Source organism: Bacillus rossius, chromosome 8 (genome assembly GCF_032445375.1).
Source record: "Bacillus rossius redtenbacheri isolate Brsri chromosome 8, Brsri_v3, whole genome shotgun sequence".
Classification (NCBI taxonomy): Eukaryota; Metazoa; Arthropoda; class Insecta; order Phasmatodea; family Bacillidae; genus Bacillus; species Bacillus rossius.
The window spans coordinates 36,237,488-36,264,886 of NC_086336.1; the positions used below are offsets into that span (position 1 = coordinate 36,237,488).

General features: G+C 35.9%; 1 protein-coding gene across 1 annotated transcript in view; it reads right to left on the reverse strand.

Annotated features, from left to right (window-relative positions):
* LOC134534735 (dynein axonemal heavy chain 10) overlaps positions 1–27,399 on the reverse strand; it is a 426,663-nt gene that overhangs the window by 148,155 nt on the left and 251,109 nt on the right. Inside the window, exons 7-12 of the mRNA XM_063373236.1 lie at positions 21,164–21,344; positions 18,312–18,551; positions 13,334–13,524; positions 11,515–11,716; positions 6,088–6,335; positions 5,067–5,211 (exon numbers count right to left, since the gene is read on the reverse strand). Of these exons, the coding sequence (XP_063229306.1) occupies positions 5,067–5,211; positions 6,088–6,335; positions 11,515–11,716; positions 13,334–13,524; positions 18,312–18,551; positions 21,164–21,344 (1,207 nt within the window). The remainder of the gene's footprint in view (positions 1–5,066; positions 5,212–6,087; positions 6,336–11,514; positions 11,717–13,333; positions 13,525–18,311; positions 18,552–21,163; positions 21,345–27,399) is intronic.

Sequence of the window (27,399 nt, forward strand, 5' to 3'; positions counted from 1 at the left end):
GAAGTCTGTTGTATCATTACAGAATCATGTTGTGTGTTGGCTTTCTCGGCTATTAAATGCCGGTAATAAAAGTGATTTGTGCTATAAAATAGTTTTACATTCATTCGCATGTACATCTGAACAGAAATACCATGCCTTCTAACAGATACTAATAACTAAAATATGGAGAACTTAATCAGATACCATCAACATTTTACCTAGAGATTAAAGCGTGGGGCCAAACGTCTTGGAAGCTGGGCTCCATGGTTTTATGGATAGGGACCCGGGAAATTCGCGACTCGCGAATTCGCGAAAATTGTTAAAACCATTTAAAATGTTGTTAAAAATATTAAATACATTATAAAAATGATTTAGTATGTTTTTTGAATCAAGAAATAGTCGCGAATTTGTTAAAATTCGGTAGTACCCACGAATTTCTGTATGTCTTCAAGATTATCCGCGAATTTTTCGGATCCATGACAGAAAAAAGTTTGTGCGAGCGCGAGACGGTTGTTTACTATTCATCCGTCAACAATATCAGGTTGCAATAGCAGGGTTGGCGGAAGTTGAGAAGGTTGGAAGGGTGGAAGGGGGGAAGGCAGAGGCGGAAGATGATCAGTGAGTGTGTGGCAGTGTAAAAGGGGAGCAGGCGTAGTGCTAGCTCGGTCCAGTCAGGTTTGAATAGTCGTAGGGTGGACACATATTCGAAACGTTCGTTTATATATGCGGATATGCCGCCCAAAATAAACATTGACGAAAGAGTGAAACAGTTTTCCCAAGATGGAATGGTTAAATCTCAAAATATTATGATATGCCGTTTTTGCAATAAAACAGTGGCGTGGGAAACATCCGACGGTGTGAAGAAACACATACGAAGTAATGGTCACGCTGAAGCCGTCAAGAAAGGAAAACGGCAGAAAACGATGTTTGAAGCTGTCGAAGGCGCCAAGGAAGCTGAAGGTACGGTAGTGTTACACGATATAATGCTGGCATGCATTCATTATCTTTCACCAATATTGGAAATGTATTATACAGAACCATTAAAAAATCCTTTTTATTTTTTATTGTTTTATAAAAAAAAGAACGTCACTTCAGGAACACAAGTAGCTACAGTAAACTCTCGGTTATCCGGGCCCCGGAATATCCGGTTTTTGGGTTATCCGTGCATGAATTTAGATTAATTAATAGTTATTCTGAAGCTGTAAAAAAAAATGACATCGCTCCGACGCGACGTACATATTTATTTTCTTGGCCGTTTAATATATTTAACCACTCTGTCTCTGTGTCAGAAAGCTGTTTGGTCTAATAAATAAATAAATAAATAAATAAATAATAAATAAATAACCTTTGTGTCGTCCTCCCTTTCAGATGTCACATTTGTCACTCTTTAAACCCGAGGGGGATACCATTACTTCTACTCCCCCACCCCCTTCCGCTGCCTCTTCTGTTTGTTTCACGTGTTACTTTCCGCTCGGCCCAGCAACACGGCAGGCACCTGGCGAGTGACGTGTCTGGCTGGCATTCGGCTGGAAGAATGGCCACGGGTTTGGAAAGAGGGTGGGGGGGAACCTTGCCTAAATTTATATGTGCATTGTCAGCACAATCTTATCTTGCGCAGTGTTAACTTTCTCTCTTCCAAAAACTGTTGTAAATGACCGTGAACGAGCAACTTACTTGAAGGAAATCTTCACGAGTATATCACGACAGGTTTTCATGATGCAAACAATATCGTTTTTCTCTAGCGACAAGGAACTGTAAAGATTAACTTGCCGCCGAGTTGTAGGAAAAATAAATACAACAAACAGTGGGAGCTACATAATTTTGCTACTCAGTGCTAAAGCACAGTTTAAATAAACCGGCATGTCCTTTTGTTAAAGCTTAGAGTTGTATATTTCTGTTAAAAAAATATATATAAAAATACTAAGTACATGTTTTACTTTTAGGTTGCTAAAATGGACTTCATCACATCGACAGTGGAAATGATGGTATCTGCAAACATACCACTTGAGAAAGCAGATCATCCAGCATTCAGGCAGTGGGTGAAAAAACAAATAGTTGGTGGTGGAGACCTGCCTAGCAGTGATACCTTACGCCGAGATTACCTGCCACATTTAGCAAAATGTAGAAAGGACGAAGTGGTTACAGCACTGAAAGAAAAGAGTGTTGCCATAATGTCAGATGAAACTACAGACAAGTTAGGGAGAGCAATTTATGTTGTTTTGCTCTCTACAGTTGAGCCTTGTGACTCTCAACAACAGTATGTTGCAGCTGTGACTTCATTAGAAGCTGTAAATGGCAGGACATGTGCTAGAGCTATTTCTGATGCCTTGCAAGATATGGAGGTTGGCTACGATCAGGTGGTGGCATTTGTAAGTGATGCAGCTTCTTACATGAAATCTTGTTTTGATGGTCTTTCCATATTGTTGCCTGATTCAGTTGTGCAAGTGCAGTGCTGGGCCCATAAAGTGAATCTTCTTGGAGTCCTCATGAAAAACAGTCTTTCAGAATTGAACCAAGTTGTAATATCTGTGAAGCAGATATTTTTAAATGCCAGGAAGAAACGTTATGCTTTCCAGCAGTTTTTGCAACAGGAAGGCTCTAGTGATGGATTTTTCCCTATTCCTGTTGTAACCAGATGGAACTCCTGGTTGACAGCAGTTGAATGGCTTTCTGATAACTGGGAGATCTTGTTTGCTTTTCTGCGGTCAGAGACAGCAAGGGAGAACAATTTCAATGGTGGTTCATCTCATCTACAGACCCTTGGCGAAGAGGAACTCGGCATGCTGCATGTACAATCACTCTTTGTGAAATCAGTCAGTTCCCTCATTAAACCATTCTTGGTAAGCTTGGAAACTAATTCTAAGCCTATGGCTTCAGAAGTCTATCCAAAACTCCAGTTTGTGAGGAGGAGACTGCAAATTTTTGGTGAAGGTGTCTTCAGTGATGAAGTGAAGGAAAGTGCCAACAAGCTCAAGAGTCTCCACAAAGGAAAAACCAGCGAATTGTTAAAAAAAACTGCACAAGACATGTCGCTGAAGCTGGACAAGTTAATGGCAGAGGATCCTGCTCGCAAGTACTTGCAACCAGTTGCAGAGTTGTTTCACAAGCAAAATATACTCACTCAGGATGTTACTAGCAACAAACTTGAAGTTCTTTTTTCAAAAGTTCCATCACTTAAAGACATAGAACTTGATCAGGGTGTACATGCATATGCTGAACTCGCAGAGCTATTGAAAACACACACCAATCTTAGTGTATTTGAAGCACTAAATTCAATGCAAGATGACCACAGATCCTTTGTGGTGGGTGCTTTAAGAGCTATATGGATGCCTGTGACAAATGTGGATTGTGAGCGCTTCTTCTCACAATTTTCTGGTGTTCTCACAAATAGGAGAACAAATCTAAGTCTAACCAACCTTGAACTTCTGTCTTCCTATGCATATGAAGCCTTTGCATGAGGTTCTGGAAGTTGTCATTTAAGTTTACGTATTTACAAGAAATTAATCTTAAAAACACTAGTAGCTACTAGACATTTTACTTCGAAAACACATTATTTACTGATTACACGTGTGTATTCATTTTAAGTGTCTGCCTAAGCTACATTATTTTATTGAATTGCTTGTTAAAAATGTGAATTACCTTAATGCGCATGAACACTGGTTTAAAAATTGGTTTTAATTTTTTTTTTTAATTAATTTAAAATTGGATATATGTAAGCTTTTATGCAGCAAATTTAAACAGCCTTTTCGATTTATTTTGATCTTGTATACATTTGCTACTCAAGAAATTTGCATTTTATTCAAGAATATTGGTAACTTTACTCAAGAATTTTTGCTTTCCTCACTCAAGAAATTTGGCAGGTGCTATTCAAGAAATTCCCGGGTCCCTATTTATGGAATAACACTGTTTAAACGGACAAGCAGAGCCCTATGGAAAAAAAAAAAAAAAAAACAGTGCCCAAACTCTGTACAGCCTGGCTGTGCATTAACTGTTCTAAAAAATATCACTGATCAACATTACACTGGTGCATGTAGCTATGTATTGCTCGCTAAGCACTTCATGGTCAACATATTTTGAATGGATATAGCACACTAAACCACGCTGACGTTTGGCCCACATTTTACCCTGGAGACATGGAAGCAAACCAACACTCACAAATAGTAACACAGAGAAAAGCTTTGGGGTCTACATAATTATAAAAACACTAACGCAGAGATTGAAAAAAATAGGACACAAGATAAAGATCATCATTACAGCTTTTAAATGCAGTAAAAAACTCTCCCAAAAGTATTCAGTTCGAGAATATTTTCTTCCTAATGAACAATGAACAAATGAGGAATTTAACATGTTTAAAAACTCTTAAACATTTAAAAGAAGTAGCAGTTAGGTACGTCAGTAGAAAGTGGTGGCCCAAAGGCAAATATGCATCCACATCTCAGAGCTGAATACATAATTATTTATATCACTGTATATAAATGAGATATTATTTCGTAATCTTTCAGACAAAAACCTTTTTTAAAATATTGTCACCATTAGTATTTCCTTTTTTGGTAAAGTTTTTAAAGTGCTCATCTACTTTCTATGGCATAAATACAGTATTTAAAAACAAAAAATATATTTTAAAGCATCTGTACTTGAAAAATTGTTCTAAATAAATGACCAATTGTTATTAAAATTTAAATTTATATATATATATTCATCAATAAATCTGTTTTGATTGCTGACTAAGTTAGTGTGTTTCATCTTAGGGTAACAAAGATTTTTAATATTTTAATTGAACATAAAAATTAGACAAGGTAAAAAAAGTCCCAATAAAAAGTTTCAATTTAAAAAACACTACATACTGTTTCAATATTAATAAATCATTATTTTGATTTTAAATTTTATAAAATTTATTTTTATCCCTGAGTAAATTTATGTAAAAATCAATAAATACATTGAAAAAGTTTCTAATTCATCATTATTTACTTTAGCAAAAAAAAATGTATCCGACTACATATCTATGCAGAATATCACTGTGTAAATTCAAACTTCTTCTAACATCAGCGTGTACTATATGCATACTTATAAAGATAAATTTAACTTACTTCAAACTTATCTTCAATTTGTGCAATTTCTTGACAAAAACGGCCCATTATCACTTCAAATTTTGTCTGCAATTGATTTTTTAACATAGGCTGAGTTTCAACATTTTTGAACTTCATAAGCATTTGCAAAGCATCTTCAGAGGACCTGTGCCAAAGAAAAAACTCCTGCAACATGTTTAAGTGCTTCGTAGTCATCAGTAGGTACTTAACTCACAAAACCTGACTGACTTGGTGTAAAAAGCTCGGAATGGAAAGAGATTGATTTAGGTTCACCAACAAATATTATGTTCACTGTATGTGTTTCTCAGAGCTTGATGTTTGATTACAGAACAAATAAAAAGCATAATGAAACACATCATTTATAGCCATTACTGACAATTTTAGAGCCAGTAATACATACTTACAATTTGTGGCACAGCCTAAACTAACAAGTGCAGGACATGTGCCTCAACACAGTAATATCCATCAACGTTAAACAAATACAGTTGTTACTGATTGCCACATATTTCCATATCGCTAAAAAGCAACTTATTTATTGCACTGTGAATATAATAGTTAAAATTTAACTAATTTCGCACCGAGAAGTTACTGGCATATTTTCATGGTGTACGACCGACAACACATTATTAACTTGTTTTTACAAAGATAGAAATAAAAATTGAGCTCTGAAGGCACCTAAATGGGAGAATAAAACTATTTGATATGATCTTACCATAAGTAAAAAAATTCTGAAATGCATTTATTTACATCCTGAGGCAAGTATGTTTGGACAGAACAGTTTAAAAATATCAAGTTACTAGTATTGAAGTTATTTAAATTATTCCCTTTATAGAATCTTTACTGTGCTATATCACATTATTTGAAAAACTAAAATTTACATTCAGCCTTTTTAGAAATCATTAAAATTTCATTTTCTGATTGTTAATTGTTATACTAACAGCTATTTGATTATGAAAACTTCTCCAACAGTAAATATGTTACAGACTTCTATTTCCTCATCTCTCTCTAGTTGACAGGTTACCTTAGTATTTTGAAAGAATCGTCGATGAACCACATAGCTTCCTTCTCCAGCACTTCCACTTGCTTGTTGAACTGAGTCACCAGGCCCTGCCACATCTCTTCATTTTCTTCCAAAAAGATGTCAAAGTCCGCCGACAATATAGGCTGCACCAGATCCTTCACCTTCTTCGCTGCTGTGTCAATTTGCGAAGTGAAGGTGACGATTGCCTTCAGCTCTGGCCCAAAAATGTTTTCGAAATTGAGTGTGACCTGCGTTTTCATGAAAATTTCAAAACCAAATGCAATAACAATGTATTACAGTAAAAGCTCTTCGATTCGGCATGTCTTGGACCGCAGCTGTACCGGATTAGCAATTTAGCTGGAGTATTTATTTATTTATAACATGCACACCAATAATTGTGGAAAATTAGTGGTGGGCACGAAATACAATTACGACAAGAAAAAAAAATTACAAGCAAAAAAATCCTAAACATAAACAAAGAACAATAGACAAGACAAATTACAGTATAAAAAAACTGGAACACATACTGATAAAATTACCAATTATTAATTACAAAATAAATTATAAATGTATTAAAATGTAAAATTTTCCAAATTGAAATAGGAAATTAATACAAAGACAAATAAATAATTATCAAAAGTAAGTACAGTTATAACCTGAACACCAAAGAAAAATTAACATGTAATGACATTTTAAAAAAGTTGTAACAGGCTGCCCTATGAATGTACACTGTATGTACACAGTTGTAATATCATGCAAACGTGACATTACCCGCTGTAAAACCAGAATTGACCAAAAAATCTGAATTTGAGCGGCTCAATCAGTGCCAGATAACAGACTATCGAATTAAAGAGCTCTGACTAATATGGACATGGTAACTAGCTCTCCTTACAGTACCTGAAACTAAACAAGACTCAAATAAGTACCATTAAACACTAAAAAAGTAACACAATAAAAATGAAAATAGAAAAATAAATTTTATTAAAACCAGTATTTAATTTACCTTGCATATATTTTTCTAATTTGGTATTTTTATAATTTCCATAAAATTTCTCACAGAAAAAACCAACTAAAAAAAAAATTGGTTGTCTGTAAAGTCGGTTTACGGACGATAGTTTAACGTGACGTCATAACAAAACATTGATGAAATGATTGATCCAGAAGAAAAGGAAATATCATATTCGGCCTGAGACTGCAACCAAACCATTTAGGCATTAAAAATATTATATTCTTTGAGGAAGAATTGTTTTTTAATTTTTCATGACAAAATCTACCTCTGCATACTTTTATGAATAAAATTGAATCATTTTTATTGAATTATCACTATTTTGTATGGATACAAAGGAGTGAAATGAAATGTGCAATTGAATTAATAAATTTACTTTTATTTGCATTCATTAATTCAAATATATTTATTACTTTTGAAATGTTGCATGCGCCATATTTATTTTTTAAAGTACAAAAAAAAATTTCGCAGCTGCCGGGTTTCGAACCCACAACCTTTAGTTTAAGAATTAGGTACACTAACCACACGCCCACGAGGCCATACTAAGATAATGTAGTTTCAAATGGTATATATATATATATATATATTTATAAAAACTTTGTTCACGGTAGGGGTATAATATTAACACGATTTTATAACAAATACGCATCCCAAATACACCAAACTTATTTATAATGTGTTACAATATTTTTAAAACATTGTGCAAAAGATCCCGGGTGTAATTTGAATTATTATGTGTAACTGTAAAACACCATTGTTGGTTCAAAACGTATTTGAATTTTCAACATTACTTTTAAATAACCGTACCGATTGTGCTGAAAATCGGTGGACGATCGTTAAATTACATAATATTAATAATTCAAACGACGAAAATATGATTGAAAAGTCAAATCGATGGTCGTTCCAATCGAGTGGAAGAGAGATGCCACGCATGCGTACAATGAGCATGAAGAGAGATGCCACACATGCGTACAATGAGCAAACAGAACACATCCGTAGTGGGACATCCGTAGTGGGACACTTTTTCGTGCGTGGAGCCGGTGTTCATCGATTTATTAGACGTTGTCACGTCAAAAATAAATTTATTAGCTAGCAAACAGCATGAAACTAAAAAGAAAATATTCCTGATCGTAGTATGCAGAGTCGATTTTAGAGACCTATCATGCAAATACAGAATACAAACACACACACACACACACACAGTATTTTTGCAAGGATGAACGAGCGCAACGTTTCCTTGGACCAGGTTCCTTAGGCGGCAAGAGGCAGTAACAAACTGTGACAGTGGGTTACGGGTCGCGACTAGAGAAACTAGAGAAAGGAGAGTACAATAAAATTAGAAAGCCATAATATTTGAATAGGCTGCATGAAATAAAAATGAACTGAGGGTGCAAGTGAAAAACTTTCAAGTGGAAGTAATTCATCTAATTTTGCGAAGAGCTATTGGGCTAGTTAATAGTGTCTTGATTCTGAGATATCATTAGATGGAGCACAAACCCCACAGTAGACTCGGCAGATTGTCACACCTTCGTACCTGCTGAGTACCTTGTCCCATCTTAAGTGCTCACTCACACCATCAACTCACGATTTGGGAAGTGTTTCCATTATTGCACCCAAGCAAAGAGCCAACGAGCACCAACGAGGTGAGACTGCAGTAGGCCCGTGCGAAGCTTCAACCAAGCAAATCAAATCCAAGCTCTTTTTAATATTCGATTTGACTTTGCCAGGATATTTCCAATTCGTTTTATTTGAAGCTTCGGTTTTAATGCAAAGCTTCGCATCTGATGTGAAGCTTCACATTTGTTGCAAAGCTCTAAAACATCAGAAGATTAAGATTCGCTCATGAAAATATTTAGTAATTTTTTTTATATTGTACACACTTTGCTTCAATAAAGTTGGTTACTTAAAAAATCAAAAGGTGGCACTCTGCTTTTTTGAATGCTTGATAATATTATGCATGGATGTTTTAAAATTTTTATTGAATTATGTTATAAATATAGACAAATTGGTTGATCAATCAATCAAACATTACAAACACTAAACAATTTTTTTTGCTTCAATATTGTATTTTATTAAATAAGTGTAATACAGCTTCGTCAAAAGCGATATTCTAAATTCAATTTGACTTCGCAAATATTTTAAACATTTGAATCGATATTCGCTTTGCATCAAGAAAACTAGTATTCGCACAGGCCTAGACTGCAGGTGGTGCAACAGACGGAACAATGACTGTTCACTGCTGTGTCACAGTTTTCTCATCTTCTTTCAAATTCTGACGTATAGTAGATACAGTAGAACCCCGATTATCCGTGACTCGATCATCCGATTCGCGGATTAACCGCGATTTATGTCCATCAAGTCCAATTTTTTAGTTACATACAACCAATGATTCAAAATGTATGTAAATGTTAAAATACTTTTCAAAATGTATGTTGGTCAAAGTACTTTGACTCAGTTATGTTTATATACACAGAAAGTTTTAAAAAAAATACTAGTACATACATACGTATGTACATAATATTTTTGTGTTCCATGTTACGTGAATAGATTATACACTGGTGCGCGATTCCACGTCCGCATGACCGGACTGTACACTCCCGCGCGCAGCACGGCGCCGTGCCACAGAGTTTACCCGGCGCATGGAGACAGTCCATTCCATTAGTGTACGTTGTTGAAGCGTGAAGGTGGTGATAATTTTATGTATTGTAACAGTGATCTACATTCCGACGGATTATACCGTTGTGTTGTGCGGAAGTGTTGAGCGCAACATTTCATCATGTCATCAAATGAACAGAAAAGAAAGCGAGTGGTACTGTCCATCGACAGCAAAACAAAAATTATAGAAAGATTTCAGAGTGGAGAAACGATTGCAAACTTGCGACTGAGTTTGATGTCGGTAACACAACAGTGCGCGACAGCATAAAAAATCACGAAAAAATCCTTTAGTTTGCTTCACAGGCTGACACTTCAAGTGGATTAAATAAACGCAAGACGACGAAAGAATCCACATTTAGCAGCTTGGACGCTTGTTTGTTTGAATGGTTTCAACAGAATAGGTTGGAGGGTGTACCACTAAGTGGCGTAATTTTATCACAGCAGACGCAAATTTTTTAAAAAAAAAAACTAGGCTTGACAGAAGAACCATATTCCTGTTATATTACTTCTCCGTTATTTTATGAGCACCGACTGTACGGAAGTGTGTGTGTTGCAACTATAGTGCTTGGCACGCAAGATAAATTCAGCCTATCACTTGCTGACGCGGCGCAGTGATACGACGGTGTTTGTTTAGTATTTCAAAACTCAGCTAAGAGTGAACGGAGAATAGATATAACTACCCCTCACGATTCCCGAGATTAGGGTCGTTATAGAGAGGTGGTCGTTATAAGATTTCCGACCCATCTGCAACACTAAGTAATAATAGGCCGTTTTTGCACTAAGTCCAAGTTCAGCAAGCTAAAAATAAAAAATCTAACATTTAAAATTCATATAAATAAAGGGGGATAAAAACACCGTGAATTATACGAGACAGAGACACCGATTCAAAACCATGAAATAAAGTCTCAATGCACTGGTATGAAAATTCTTATCTCGAAAAGAATTTTGAAGGCAGTCGTTCTGTAAAACAAAAACCAGCCCGATGGTGTTACTGACAACAGAGCAATGAGCTAAGTGTGGCAGCGTCGCTTACGGGCGATGAAAAGAATGCGTGACCTTGGCAGCTATCAGCTGTCTTGGGCCCTTGGACTGGCGGGCGGCTAGCCACACACCTCGGTGCAACAACGACTCGCGTGCCCACGTCTCCACACACAAAATACTTAAAAACCACTGCTGCCCAGCACTAAGAAGTCCGCCTCTATGTCAACAACGCACACGCACACAAAGCATGTGTATATATGTAATCTCCGAATGTCCACAGATGGCTGTCTGTGGGCTAATGACCTTTGAGGCAAGCATGACTCAGCTAACCGCGATTTGGGATTATCCGACTCACTCGTCCCCTTCATTAACACCGATAATCGGGGTTCTACTGTATTTTGTGTTTTCTCGGCTCATGAATTAGTGTCTCATTTGTTTTGAAATTACTGTATTTTAAGATATGCAGTTACACAAAACTAGAAAGGGATTTATAAAGAAAACAGAAATTGAGAATAAAATTGAGGTGTATAATGATTGAGGAAACTTTCCAAAGAAAAAAATAATCAGTGGATAATGAAAATTCATGGCTAATGAAACAATAATTGAAAGGGTGACAGTTTTTTTTTCCTAAGTATTTTTGTATTCAAGTTGTTGTCTTTCAAATTACATCATATAGTTGAGACTATATATGAATAAATACCCTCTCCAAATATTTTGTATATTGCACATTGTGGCATATTTAATAGTGTTTCAAGTGCAGTCAAAATAAATAAAATTGGACTAACCTTTAATACTTCATAAAGCTGATCGCATACTCTCTGCATGTAATCTGTTGTCTGGAATAGTTGTTTCCTGTCAAATTCCCAGCGCTGGCCTTTACCACTTTCTTCTATCATACGACGAATGTCCATGTACGACTTCTTCCACGTTTCAAGCATTTTGCTTGCTTCACTAATCACTTTTAACGCACTTCTTAAGTCTTGGTTACTGAAATAATTAATTATTCTCATATTTCATTGTGAAATATGTATATTGGGATTATACCAACTAAAGATATTATGATTTAAAAGATTTTCATGAACATAAGCCATTGCTGGTTTTAACTGTATGTCATTGAGAAACTACAAGAATGAACAAGAATAATACAAACACACAGAACACATAAAAACCCTTGTTTTTCCAAGTCCTCTATCAGTCTGTTTGTGCCTGATGATGGGAACAGATGTCAGTTCCCGAAACATCTGAACTGTTTGTCTCAGGAAGCCTATTGTGTTCACCTGTGCCATCATCATTGTGTTGTCCCAAATATCTGTTTAGTTTCATGTACTGCGTACATCTGTGCGTCTCTGTGTTGTACAAATTATCTGTTTGGTATTATCGTTGGGTTCGTCTGTCGCTGTGCTGTCCAAAGGTTGTTTGTCTGTAGTTTCTGTTCTTGTTACAACTCTCTCGTCGGTTAGCCCACTGACTGTCTGTGCTGTGATATTTTTTTAACTAATTCCTTCCATGAAATTCTATCTGTGCTGTCATTTGATATCAGCTGATTTTGTCTTCTTTTCTGTGTGTTTGTGTATACATCTTTCTCGTTCATTACTGTGGTGTCTCTATGACATACAGTTAAAACCAGCAATGGTGTATGTCCATGAAAATATCTTAAACAAAAGTTCCCCATTGCAAGAATCATTCAGAGAAGATATTAGGATAGCAACTTAATTCAATAAAACCAAAAAAAATTTTTAAGTTTTGATGAAAAATGTTCTTCAAGTGTATCTACACACCACTCCTACAAGTAATCTCCAGCTGATTGGCCAAAACCAAGGTATAAATAAATTAAGGCAAACTGTCTCATCGACTTTGGGTTCATTAGAGATGATATTAGGTGACAATATGGGATTGGATACTGATGAAACGCCTGGGTGGGGGAAACAGAAGCACCCTGTAAAAACCCACAAGTTAATGTGATGCTTGACATGTTTACCAATTGCAAAAAAAAAAATCCATGATAGACCCCAACAGGAATCAAACCCAGATCACCTAGCGAAATGAGCACGTCTAAAAAAATAATCTATGTTTAAAGGTACCACCTGACTGGACAAAAAAGTTCCAACAGCTCCAAAAGCTCATAAGAGCAACACTGTCTTGAGCCTCACACACATCTTCGCCTCTACACGCTAGGCACAGAACCGGCATGTAACGCGCCTCTGTGCGACTGACAGCAATGACCATATAATTTTATGCTGGAATACTGAAGATAAGGGTCCCTGGACTTCCCTAATCCACTAAAAAAACTGTGTTAGAAGTTTTCATACCAATATATTTCTGTGAAAACACCCGTTTTAGGTTTTTTTTTTTTTTTTTTTTTTTCACTGTCCAAAAAATCCATTTTAAAGATGAAACCATGAAAAGAAACTTAAATAGACAAGTGCAATGGTTCTTAAATGCTATTCATTATCAGACACTTGCAACAAATCTGGAGCAATTAACACCTGGAGCTCTGCGCACCGTTTGGCAATCCAGCCAGGCTGCCACCTTAACTTATTTAAAAAAAAAACTGATCTACCTACTGCTGTCATAATGATGAAACTAAGTAAACAGAGAACTTACACGAGAAGTTGGTTTACATTGAGATTAGTGGAGACCTGGTAACAGAGGGTATACGCAACCCGTTTCATCAAGCCGGTCATCATCTCGTCCGTGGAGTAGAAGCGAGACAGCATCCAGATCATGTGCAGCCCTTCCATCAAGGTGGGAATCACTTCTCCGATTTCTTGGAAGCTCTGCGCTTCAAACAGCGTCTGCAACATCTTTACATTACTACTGCGGCACCAAGGGCTGCTTGGATTACGTGTTCAAGTATCTTGTGGTAAATCACATAGCATAATTTTTGGATCATAATTTAAATGCAACAAGAAATAAGTCAATATAATTAATTTTTCGCAATAACTCTCACAATAATAAAAAGGCTATATATATTTTTTTAACATTCAATTTTTTCAGTTAATAATGTTCGCAGGCTTTCAGGGCCATTGTCTGAAGTAGCTTGGCTACTGGGTTGTAGCCATGTCCTTGGTGAATAATTCACCGACGTTTCGGTCGACATTGCAGTCGCCATCATCAGGGAGCAGTTACAGCTAAAACCCAGAAGCCAAGCTACTTCAATTTTTTCAGTTAGTTGTTTGTAAAAATAAATATTATGTAACAGTGAAAAAATCAGATGTTTTCTGACTAAACAATTTTTGTTGATAGTTTAGAAAAAGTATACTGTATATAAACAATTACATTCTAATCTATAAATATAGAGGACAGATTTTGTCTTTCTTTTGCATAGCGCAGAGACAGAAAGGCCTGAAATTAGGTACATAGATTCAAAACAATTAAAAGCACCTCAAAGCAATTTTTTGGAAATTTCTTTTAGTTCTTCTAAATCTAATTTTTTAGAGATTTTCACCCATCAATATTGATTATTTGCCTCTCAACATTCCGTGAGAGTCGTTAAGTAAAGAAACAACTGTCAGACTACTCTTTGATGGTTCATCGTCGCCATGTTTGTTCCACATGTGAAATAATACTAGCAGCATATTTCTTTTTAACACTGTCCTTTCTTTTCTTCAGTCGTGTGAACTCGTTATTTCTGTTTCGAATTAGGTTCGGGATAAAACTATTTTCATTTTAATACTTTCTACGTGCTATTAATGTTAATTATTAAAGTGATCTTCCTGCCACCACAAAAACAATGTATGATAAAAAAAATATATTCTTAGCACCTAAAATCTTTTGCATACAATATAGCATCTTTGATTTATATTTATTCCCATTATAATGCAAATAATGTTTTTGTTTTACAAAAATTTGATTTAGTGTTCTTTTACTCATGGTGTGGAAGTAGTGGACCAACGAGGAAAGGTGGTGGCGTACACACAAGAACAGGCCGAGGCAGACCAAGTAGTGCAACAGTAGCGGAGGCACAAGGGAGGGGGAATGGTAAACACACAAGGACGGGCAGAGGTAGACTAATGTAGCGGACCCACGAGGATGAGCAATGGCATACCCACAAAGTGGTGCATTGTCAGACCCATGTGAACGGGCAGTGGTGTACCAAGGAGAGAGGAGGACCCATAAGGTACGGCAGAGGTGAATGCACTGTGGCGACTACTCACTTCATGACCACAACCTTGACATTCCACTGGAAGCAAACCATAATTTAACTTTACTAAATTACTCAGAAACCAAATCGTAATTTTAACCTTGCTCTCCCATAAAAAGGACGTCCAAAAACTAATCATGTTAACAAACAAAAATAATGTTGATGAAGTCATAAAAAAAGGTTGGTTAGCAGTTGGTAATTTAATACCTTTATTTTTGATTAAGGAACAATATAAATTCGGGTACAAACCAATTCAGCAATGAAATAGCTTCATGGGAAACTATTACGATGTAAACATCTAATTAAATTTACTGTTAACTAAAAATGAGGACGTCCACTAAATGACTTAATCAAATCTACAAAAAATAATACCAAAAATTACGTTAAACGCTAAATACAAAAAAAATAATTTGGACATGTCAGTAAAATATACTAAAACAAATTTAATTTAAATTGATTTTTTATAGTTCTAAGCATACGGTCAAACTTCTAGAACATTCTCTCTTCTACCTGTAAACCAAATGTACGATGACATGTACATAAGTAAAATGATTCATCAAAAATTATTAGTTGACTTTAATTTTGAGGGGTTTCACAAACAGTGACAAATGTTTTAAAAATATGGGCTTTTGCAAAAAATTTCCAGTTCCATTTTCTGTAAATATGTCCTTCACAAAGTGGACGAAATAACTTCGTTTGATGAAGAGGTATTTGCTGACGTGGCGAAACAGCTCAAAATCATAATGAAGACAAAGTGGGGGCTAATGGAACCAAGTTGACGTAACTCACTTGGTGTCTCGTAGCTGATGTTCAAACTGTGTGCTACCAACGCATACACACAATTTTGTGTGCTGTCCTGAACACGAAAAAGGGGCCCAGATCATCATGGCGCAGAACACACTTGTAGCCCATAACACTCACTCCCACATTATTTGTTCCGCATGCAAAGTTTTTTGCAAGCCCCCAAATAGTCCACTCCACCAACTTGACCAAACCTCCCCCTATCTTCACCCTGTACAATTAGCTGAGTACACGTGACGACATTCACGCACCAGCCGCACCTCCAATGGCACTCAGTCTAACAACTCCTACATAAATAACAAAGTAAACCAGAAGAAAGTATCTTGCCCTACTTATATTTTACATAGCACTTAAACTAAAATTTATGTTTACTAAAAATTTTTACTCAATAAAAAATATGTATATATAAAAACATTACCAATTACAAGTTTAACAATTACACAAAACTAAAATAATCTAACTTAACTAACTTAAGTAGCATGGCTGTCACTCACTGACTTATAACTGTATATCTCAATATTATGGTTTTAATGGCTAACATTATACATAAAGTCACTGCAACAGCATTGTGGACACGGCACCACCATCATGCATAAAGAGGAGTCCTGAAGACTTCTTTACTACTTAAAACCTGACAAATTTTTCAAAAGTTTATATTTTATGTACACTATATTTTCTTTGATTAAAGTCACCAATCCCTTAATTAGCACGACTAATGTGTTCCTAAAAATGTCCGTGTTACTCGAAATCACGTATTCTAAAGCATAAATAGCAAGGCTAATTTACTTTATCTGTTCCAAAATGTGTACAGAAATTTTCTTTATGTAATATTAATGTGTTCAATAACACTCAAAGATAAATATGTTACACCATTTATCTATATAAGCCTACCATTGAATACTTTGTATGACAAATATGACACCACATAACGGGAGATAGGTGGTTATGTACCGCCCGGGTGTGACCAACTCACATCACGTACCTTTCCATGAACTTTCCAAACCATCCTTTACTGGCAGTGAAACCGATATTACTGTACGGATATTTAAATTTTAATTTTTCAAAAATTAAAGAGCTTATTCGTGTAATACTGCTTGGTTCATATCAATACTGTGAGGCCCTTTTTTTTTATTGCACCATTCATCTAACCTTTTCCAAGTGAATCATCTGTTCATTTCTGTTCCAGTATCTAATGTAAAATATATCCCTGCTAGTAAAACCAACAGCATCAGATTTATAAAAACGTTTGACAGAGTCTTATTTTGCAATTATGCGAACAGTTGACTAGCTTCAAACTAAAGTGCAACCAACATAAGTGTGGCTTCATGACATTCTGCATGCCATAATACTTCAAGTTTTGTCTCAAATACTTGAACACAATGCATTATACTTTCACTTGGAAACCATATTCCAATATGATTCCAACTACAGGTGCTTGCGCACGTACAGTTATCGGCAGACAAATGAGCAGATGTTGCTTTGTGTTTGAACGTGCGAGATCCCTGCCACTGGCTAGGCCGAAGTTCATTATGGCCTGGCCTGTGGTCAGGTGACAACGGTACGGCTCAGCAGCATACCCGCAGACGTAAAAAAATTTGGTCCTTTGCATTCCATAGCCGCAATTGAATTTGTCATGACTGATGTTTGTACAAGAGCCGATAGTGTAATCAGTCCTGCGTGCGCATCCCTTCCCTCTCGTATAGCTAACTGTGTGAATGGTACATCTGTAGTTTACAGAGTTGAAGCACACTTTGTGGCATCTTGCCCAACGTTTTTTTTTTACCTGTGTTGATTCCGTGCAAAATGAAATTTACAGATGAACTATTCACGACTGGGGCATTAAAATTAACATCAAGGTAAATGAATTCGCGCAATTTGAAGACGTGCTATGTGAGGAATTGGGATACACATTGTTTTACAGAAAATTCAAGACCCAATGTACTCTGATCTTACAAATTGTTACAAGCACATTGGAGATGGGGCTGCAAGGCAGGCCGGTGGACCTGCTAGCAGTCAACTGGCCTGTTGGCCCCCCCTGGTTGGGACGTGGTCCATTCAGCAGAACACATTCCTTGTCGGATTAGTAAGGTCCTCGCTACTCCCCTGCTTTGTCAATGAACCCTCAGTCCCCCTGGAGGATCCTGTGGGCTCCCAAAGCCTGCCACGTGCGTAACTAGAATGCCATTGTTGTAGAAACTTCTGGTGTCATGTCAACCCTGATCATGCTACACTTTAAAGGAGTGTGCCTCCAAAGCAGTGAAGTGTAGAGAGCGAGTGACCCCATGGTGAATGACAAGCGACAGGCTTTGTCGCGGAGACTGACAGGACTGTGCTGTGTGTGACGTATGAGTGGGTAGTGCGTGGCAGTGGGTTGCGACAGAAGTGCGAGGTAAGAGACAAGCAGCAGGATGAGCCACTGTTGATTCGAGCTCCAGTGTGGGAGTAAACTGTGGACTAAATGAATGGTGATTAAATAGTGAACAGACATTTTAAGTGTTGTAATTTAATTAATAGTGTAAATAGAAGTAAAACATAAAAAAAATTATTTATTGGGCTAATCTTTTCAAACCTGTTTTCCCATCCATAACAATATATGCTAGGTGTTTCTAACACCTGTGTTTAGCAGGAATCACTCACCTTGAAGTGCCGAATAACAGTGTGAAGAAATTTTACATTATCCCGTGCCTCTTCGTAGTGTTTTATAAGCAAGTCTTCGAAATGTTGGAAACCTTGAGGGATCTGGGAGTCCGACATGTTCAGCACTGTCAAGATTCGTTGAATGGATGGATTCTTCAACTGTTCCACAAGGCCACTCAGGGACCCTTCCTTCTCATGCCACAATTCAAATTCATCCATCGGATAAGGACCTAGAGGTCTCTGTAACATGTTCCGAATTTTTACTCAAGGTAGTTAAGCTGGATCTCACATCATGCATGCTGAGCACACTTTAAACTTTGAACACTATTAGGAAGTGGTTTCCCATCTTTTGACATACGTTGCTTTCACAGACTATTGCTCATAACCGGATGCCTTCATGTTTAATTTATTACTATTAAATTAATAATCTATAATAAAATTATAATAAAATATTATATTATACTATAATAAAAAAACCGAAAGCGCTAGAGGCAAGAAATTTGTTAATAGATTCTCCAAGGGGGATTCCATGTGTACCTCAAAGCTATTTTTTCTAAATTTTATTTTTTTGATTTAATGTTTTAGCAATTCTTGACCACTATTTCCAAATATCTCATCTTCAAATCATTGCCAAATTAAGATTGTAATGCTAATGCCATTATGTATACCTCAATGGCTGGGGTAAAATGAAGTTTGTTCTGTATTTCTAACTTCAGTAACCCATTACTCTTACCCTTACTCTGTTTTTTCTATATTAAAGCACATCCTGTAATCTATCAACCAGAAAACCTTGAAACTTTCAAAGAATATAAAAGTGACATCTGGCTTTGGTTTAAAACAAGATTTGCATTAAATTTTTATTATACATTTTTCTATAAATCTTTGAATGAAAAACTGAGTTCTGTCAATTCAGTGTAAGTACATTTGGTTTTCTTTCAATAATTATGTTTTCTACTTTACAGGTAATAGGCCTTAACCGGTTATTTCCCATATTTTTGAGGTATTAAGAGCCTAATGAGCTGAAATTTAGAGAAAATAAACTTTAGGACTTAGAGATGCACAAAGGCGTGATAGTTTTTTTTAATTACAACTCATATATCTCCGATTTCAAACTTTTTTTTGGGTACGGTAATTTGTGAATTGGAACCTGGTATAGAATTAAAGTTTGATATCATGTTAACAATAAGGACTTTTTATCGCACCCTTAATGTCTAATGAGCAGGGCAAAACACAGGTACATCAGCCAGTAAATAAAAATAAATGTGAGATTATAAATTAAAGTAATTAACACTGAACTATTCAGACTTGTCTGTGAGCAAATAAATTACTTAGCAAAGATATATGCTGTTATTTCGTAACTTTAAACATGTAGATAAAAACAAATGAAAACTGTGTGTGTGTGCTCCATTGGCATGCTGTTTGTATTAAGGCTCAGTCTCACAGCAAAATTTGATAGTTTTATTTATGGCATAACTTTACTCTAAGGGCTATTTCTGTAAATTTCTAGCATTATCCCTCTTTTGCATTTGTTGTTCTGGCACAAATATTTTCTTTGGATATTCACTAAGTGAAGGAGCAGCTCCACGGCTGGGCAAGTTGGGAAACTGCCAAGGCCCTGCGCTGGCGGATTTAATTTTAAATTTCCCTTGTTTGTCTAGCATTATGTTCAAAATATGGTCATTAATGGGAAAAGGAAAATAAAATTGTTATTAGTGTGAAGTTCAAAGTGTTGGCCTACACCTATTTCAATTCATGATTTCGTAAAAGAAAAATTTTGAAATATTTTATTTCCTGATATAAGGACACTATGTCACAGGAATTTTATTGTAATAATTTATAAAACCAACCAGAGGATAACTTATCAGGATTTATTACAATAAATTAGCAAAACTGGCCAAATTAGCAAGATTGATGTATGAAGGAGTTTTTATTTTTCAAATTATATGTGGAGGGCTTGGAGGCTATTCTGTATGCCCCACTCCTCCCGGGAAGGCTCGTCTTCAAAACAGTATGCCCCCCCCCCCAAAAGTACATGGTTCAGGACCCCGCAAAGTCTAGGGCTGCCACTGACTAAGTGTAATATAATTAGTGTATTCAAATGGTAACTTGTGCAACTTTTTACAGCTATTATATTACACTTGTGAATATCTGTTGAAAATATTTATGACAGAACAACAAATGTTATTATTAGTAGACAGGATTTTATGGTTTAATTTTAGGACAATTTTGTTTGTAAAATAAGAGATTTTGGTAATATTGTTTTTATTTTTTTATGGATTCTGTTTATTCATAAAGATAGCATATTATTGAACACATATGACTCACAAATGTTTTATGATACTTATTTCACCAAAACTTGGTGGGGGGAAATATGGCAACGGCTGGTCACTGTGGTACAGGCAGCTCAGATCAGGGTTAAAACCAGTTTTCAAATTCGCCCAGTGCAGGTATGACATTTAAAAGCATGCACCATTTAGTATTTGAAGTAATAAATTATTTTTGATAATTATAACCAATTATCATTTACGAAAATGTAATAACATGAAATTTTACTAAACATCATGAAAAAGTACAAAGACATTTACATATTAACACAATCTACACACATTCTACAACAGGGAATTTTTAAGTGCATGCTTTAACTGCTATTCACGAAACAATCCTAGAAAAAAATATGGTACACAGGCATGATTATGACTGTTTAAGTGCTGTTACTTTTTTTTTACTACAACCTTTGAGTTGCACACTCAACCTTTTATCTACACTATTTATGAATGGGAAATAATGATTTAGTGATTCACTTTCTTGACTCTAGCAACATCTAAATGATATGAGACAAGTAGACATGTCACCTTTCGCATATTCTCATCTATAGTTTCACTGATGTGGTCCTCCCAAGTCATCACCACTTGCTCCAGTTCTTTAATCAATGCAGCATCTTTAGCTAGGGCTTGCAGGTCTTGGCTAGGGTCAAACAGTTGCGGGATGGCCGGTACAGTCAGGATAATGTTTTCCTGTGTGTGTTTCAAGGCCCTGTGCAGTAGACAATCAATCACTTCAGAACGTTATCCTCTAAAACATATGTTCACTTCTAAATGTCACCCTTTACAACATACAATCACTTCAAAACATCACCTTGAACAATACACAAACCCTTCAAAAAATTACTCTGTACAACATATAATCACTTCAGAATATAACCCTCTAAAACATACAATCATCACAACCGAATGTTACCCAGTACAACATACAGTCACCTCAAAGTATTTATTACCTTTATAATCACCAACCTTGTAAACTAAGCTAACTTGATTAACAAATAAAACTATATTGACTTGAAAAGTATTCATGGCACTATAATAGCATGAGTAATTTCAGAAGCACATACATAAGGCACATACTCTAAAACCATGAAGAAAATGTTTTAGACGAGTAACTCAGCAATATTGACGGCAATCTAAGCCGGGAAGCTGAGTGGCCAGGGCAGACCTGGCAAGATGATTCTGCGATGGTTCTCAGTTTCCTTCCACAGTGTTGAAATGAAGGGACAACACAACCCAGGACCTATGGCTCATCAGCCAGACTCAGCCATACTGACATTTAGAGGTCTGCAAGTCTTCCAAAAATATTTAATATTTATAAATAAATTGAACTTTTTTATTACTCATTACCAAAAGATACACCAAGTGGAACACACACTCAAAAAATTTTTAATGAAAAAATGTGACTTTTATGAAGCTAAGAGATTTATTTAGAAATGTATATATATTTGATTTCTGCAACATAGTATATACATCCAGTTTATGTATAACAAATTCAGTGATTATGATTTAAAATAATTTTTAAAATATTCTATTTTTATGTATATCATAAGTTGGTTTTCAAAATAAATTTTTACTGATTTAAGAAAATACATTGCCCGTTTTTTTTTATTTTGTTGCATTTTACACCACTCTTTTATGGTTTTATATACATACATATTTATTTATTTATTTATTTATTTATTTATTTATTTCTCTCTTTTTCTTCAATTCATGGACTTTTGTGAGTGTAAAAAATATGTTAAATTAACAAGTGTTCCTATAGACTGTCACGATCAAGTATCATTAATTTTTTTCAGGTTCGCTGAATAAAAAAATTCCCAACATTTTTTTATCGATATTCTTGTACAAATAAGTGTGCACACAAAAACAAAACTGCTCAACAGTTTTTAAACTATATTTTAAAACTGCAATGGTAGTTGAAAATAAATCACAAGACCAATTCATTCATCCTGAGCAGTAGTAATGCTTTCTTATACTTTTATAGTGATAAATTTCATTAGTACTTAATCCTCTCATAACAAACCAAATTATTTTATTGCAATTTCATTATTGACCTGCTGGTCACAGCAATTATATTAACTAATTTTTGCTTCAATCATTTTAAGAAAAATTGTGTTTTTGATCATTGCAGCTATTTGTATATTAGCTTGTTTTCTTTGAAAGAACTACAAAGACAAAACGTTTAGAATTAAAGTTTAATGACCAGTAAAAAAGTTAGAAATTAAATTTTTTAAATGTGGGAAAAACACAAGTTTGTGATAAAATAATTTAATTTTAAGTCTTTTAATTACTGCTGTAACCTTAATCTGTTAATGTAGCGGTGGTAGGTAGGTATTGGGAATGTCTGTTAAGGTGAGAGGTTTTGGTGAACTGTGGTTCGACGATTTGACGAGGGCTTCACGCGTCACGTGAAAAAGAAGCGGTAGAGCTAGTGATTGGCAGGTCGAGTCAACTGTGAATTTGCACCTGAGAAATGGTGGACACATGCCGCAGTGTGTGCCGAGTCGCAGCAATTTCGCGTTTACCGGGCAGCTCAATTCATGACCTTGAAAGGTGTTGGCCAAGAGAGTGACGAGTGCCGACACCATGCACGTGAAATGGGCTAGCCAGCGATACCTGTTGCTGCTGTGAAGTGAGTCAAAACAACACAGGAGAGGCACGGCAACCTCTGGCAAGAGCATAAAAAGACCAAAATTATTAAAATTACTAAATTCTGACCAAAAGCACCAAGTATCGCTGAATTAGCAGTTTGCATAAAATATACTCTCTGCCACAAAGCAGACAAACACAGAGTCGATAGGCCTAAAACATAACCCCACTCAAAATAAGTAAAGTATAAATGCAAATTTACCAAACAAAATTTGAATAATAAATATAACCACCTACAATGTTGCTAGCATTCTTTCAAGAAGGATTTGACAAATTCAACCAATCAATTGGACCAAAAAAATGTATGATCTTACCAAACTAACAACACTCATTACAAGCTTACTCATAATAAAAAAAGGTTATAAATTTAAATTGATTTAAAATTCTTCCAAACAAACTGTGTTCCTAACCAAAATACATAGAATAACTTACACTTATAAATTTCCACTAAAACAGTAGCAAAGGAAATACTAACAGTTTCTTGTAAATCTCATAAAGTTCCTTTTGCAACAATTCTCATAACATGTCCAACAGTTCTGCGATGCAATTTTTCTCATGGCACCCCCTTACTTTTCTTTTCCAAAACGTGTCATGCGGTTAACTTATACAAAGTTTCGTACACATTCTTAATGTAAATAATTAACACATTGACAAACTTGCTGGCAAAGTTTATTAAACACGATGGGCCGGACAAAATACACACTCGTAACTCTAGAGTCAGCAAACTCTGTAAACTAACTATGTAGTCGTGAATATCCAAACGTTCTGCAGTCTCGTTTTTAAATTGTACTCCTATACATTTGTGGTAAAAAAACATAAAATTCCTTTTCAAAGTTATATATATATAAAGTAAAATTAATTTACTACTGCGAGAGCGGTGTAAAATGGCTAGAACATGAAATGTTTAATTCCAATCTGTGAAGCATTGTAATTATATTCATTGGAAATATTGAACAATAACCTGTACTACAAACTGCCATAAAACAGGGAGGAATAGAATCAAAATTTTATATAACAAAAAAAATGTTTCATTGTTTTAATAGTTTTAATGATAGTTCTAATACATGTATGATTATTTTCTGCAATATTATGTTTCAAAATAAGTTACAAACTTTTGATCCTATTCACCCCCCTGATCCTATTCACCCTGTTTTAAGGTACTATTCAGATAAGTCCTCTTTACACTGAATAGTATGTAGTAGTACTCAATTTTGTGTTAAATTAAGAGACATTTCCAGAACATATACTACACAGATATTGAAATTAGCTTTACCTTTATATATGATGTACTGAGAATAATCTGGAAATGTATGAAATTCTTCAACCAGATTTTCATTTAAATCCTTATTATAAATGCAAAGCGTGTGTGTGTCTGTCCTTTCATGTAGCAACGGAGCATAACCTTTTCTTTATAATACAAGCAAGCTCATAATGAATGTTGTTTCAGTTTGGTAAGGCCACATATTTTTCTTTGGCCCGACCGAGTGGTTGAGTTTGTCATATACTTGTAAGAAATGCTAGCAACAGTGCAGGTGGTAGATTTATTAATAAAATTTCATTTCTGTAAATTTGTATTTATACTTTATTTATTTTGAGCCTGTTTTTGTTTTAGGCCTATAGACTGAGTTTATCTGCTTTCTGGCAGTGTTTACTTTATGCAAACCGTGAACTCAGCAATACTTGGTGATTTTGGTCAGCGTTCGATTATTTTGAAAATTTGTGGTTAATTTCTGCTTGTTGCCGGGTGTCGCTATGCCTCCCCTGGAAGGGAAGGGGTTGTATTTTGCATAACTTGGGTATTTCTGAAACACAGAGTTTTATAGTTCTAAAGGAAATTGATCTGATTACACTACTGATCTTTACTATCACAAAAAAATATTGTTGATCCTCACCACATTCCAATTTCTTGCTTAAAAAAATGTATCATGTTTCCATGATTCACAACAACCCTTTTTCAGTATTCTATGGTTTGAAATATTGTGTAATCAAGCACCACATTTGTTTTCTGATGGATTTTGACTGTTTAATTTAGAACTGCATTACTGCACTGCTGGCATTTCTAAATCACTCAAAGTTTATTGTTACCGTCAGGTTTTATTCTAGTAAAATGTTCCCTGTTTTCTAGCTGGTTACATTTTCGTAATAATTTTCATTGAAGAAGATTCACAAACACATCAACTCAAATACAGTAATGCTCATCAGCACTTTTTTTCTTTCTAAAATGGAAGCTTATTACAACTTTTATTAATAACCACTATACAGAATATTAATTTTACTTTGGTATTCCAATTAAAACTATATTGACGTTTGATAATCGGGCAAAATTTCTAATCCCGCATGGCAGTGGTCCCGAACATGCCGGATTAAGGAGCTCGCTTAGAAGGTTGTATTTTTGTTAGTGATGATAAGTGCGACATTTGCAAGTGCTTCTAGTGTGGTATCTATCGCCTCTATTATCAAGGTGTAATACCCCTAGTGTCTTAAAGAATAATTAAATAATAAGGTTAAAAGATTTGGAAGCTTTGATTACTGAGGCCCTTAATTAATAACTAGAAAAGTCAACAACAGAGGCGACACTAGAAGTAAACAAAGAAAATTTAGGGACTCCCTACAAATACTTGGGAGTAAAAGGATCGTTATTATATATTAAATAAATAAAAACAACTGTTACGTCTATAGACTTCCTTATTTTATTAATCATTGTTCTTTTTTTTTTGATAGATTAAATTTTCCTTAGTAAAGACTGTTTTTCATTGATAAGTGATCTTATTTACATAACTCACAATTACACTTATTATATGATATTCCTTAACGTTATTTACGATAGGGCCGGCCCTCAATGTATAACAAAAATTAAAATATTTAAAAACAAGAATGAAATTAACATTAGTAACTTTAAAGATTGTACATATAGTCCTTCCAAAACATAATATAAATTTCTTCTCCTCGAACTGCTTTTTACTGTCCGCTGTCTTAACTGGGTTACACTAATCTTGGGTTCGTGAATAAAAAGATAGAATTATGCGGGTATCACCCGGGGCTGTAGGTAGACGGTGATCAAGGTAGTAGGCCTAATGATGTTGGGTTCTGCGCAGGAACCGACTCCAGAGGTTCTGGCAGAGGATTTTGGTTGCCCCAAACTTGGAACCCTGTCTGAAACAAAAGTCCAAATTCCAAAGAATTAGACCTGTTTCCAGACAGTATACTTAAATGGCGCAAAAGGCCAATAGAGGGAAATAAAGGGGGGGGGGATGATGTCAAGACTTACCAAAACAGGGTGTTGGTCCTGGCGCTCAGGAGAGGGCGTCTCGTCTCCGCAAACTCGAACCACGATTCGCGGTAGCCACGGAAGTCATCATGATTAATTTAAAAAATTATTAATATAAAAATACTAAGTTTCTCTACTTTCAACTAAACTACTGACTGGTTAATAATTTTAGCTAGGGACTCCATCCCTTTAGTCTGAGAAGACTACATAATATACGATGTCGATGATTCGCAGAAGATCGCAGATACAAACGGTACCAGTCAGTCAGGAGGCGCGCACCGAAGTAAGTTCAGAGCGGGATCTCACCAGGATATCATAAGCGCGGGGTCTCTAGAGAATGGGAGGGGGGGTAGGCTCTGAGCCGAAAATTACCGAGTCCACCCGAAGGTGTCCGGCATAAAAAAATTAGATCTTACTGGAGCGACTGCGCGACTGAGGCGCTATCTTTTGGTGGCGAGAGGAAGTACTAATAAATCGACTAGTGACCGACGAGAGTGTCAAGCTAGGGGGTTAATGGAGTAACCAGTGGTGCCACCTAGCGGCCTGAGACATAAGGAGGGGAGAGGTTGTCGTTACCTCCGCGCGAGCGCGGTAGTGTCGGCGCTGCCGACGCCTCACCAGTGGCATTAGTTACCACAGCCGTCGCTAGGTGTCGTTAAGTTGCAGAATCGTAACTGCGGCTGTCAAGCCTGAGATGGCCTTGAGTTCGGTTAACGCACTCGAGCGGTCGTCGCTCCTAGCCACTTCTGAGAAGAGAGGGTGGGAGAGCAGGCGGGGGGTGGCTTCAAAAAACGCATGGTCTGTGGGACACAAGGCCCACGGGATCCTCCTGTCGTGTCTTGCTGCT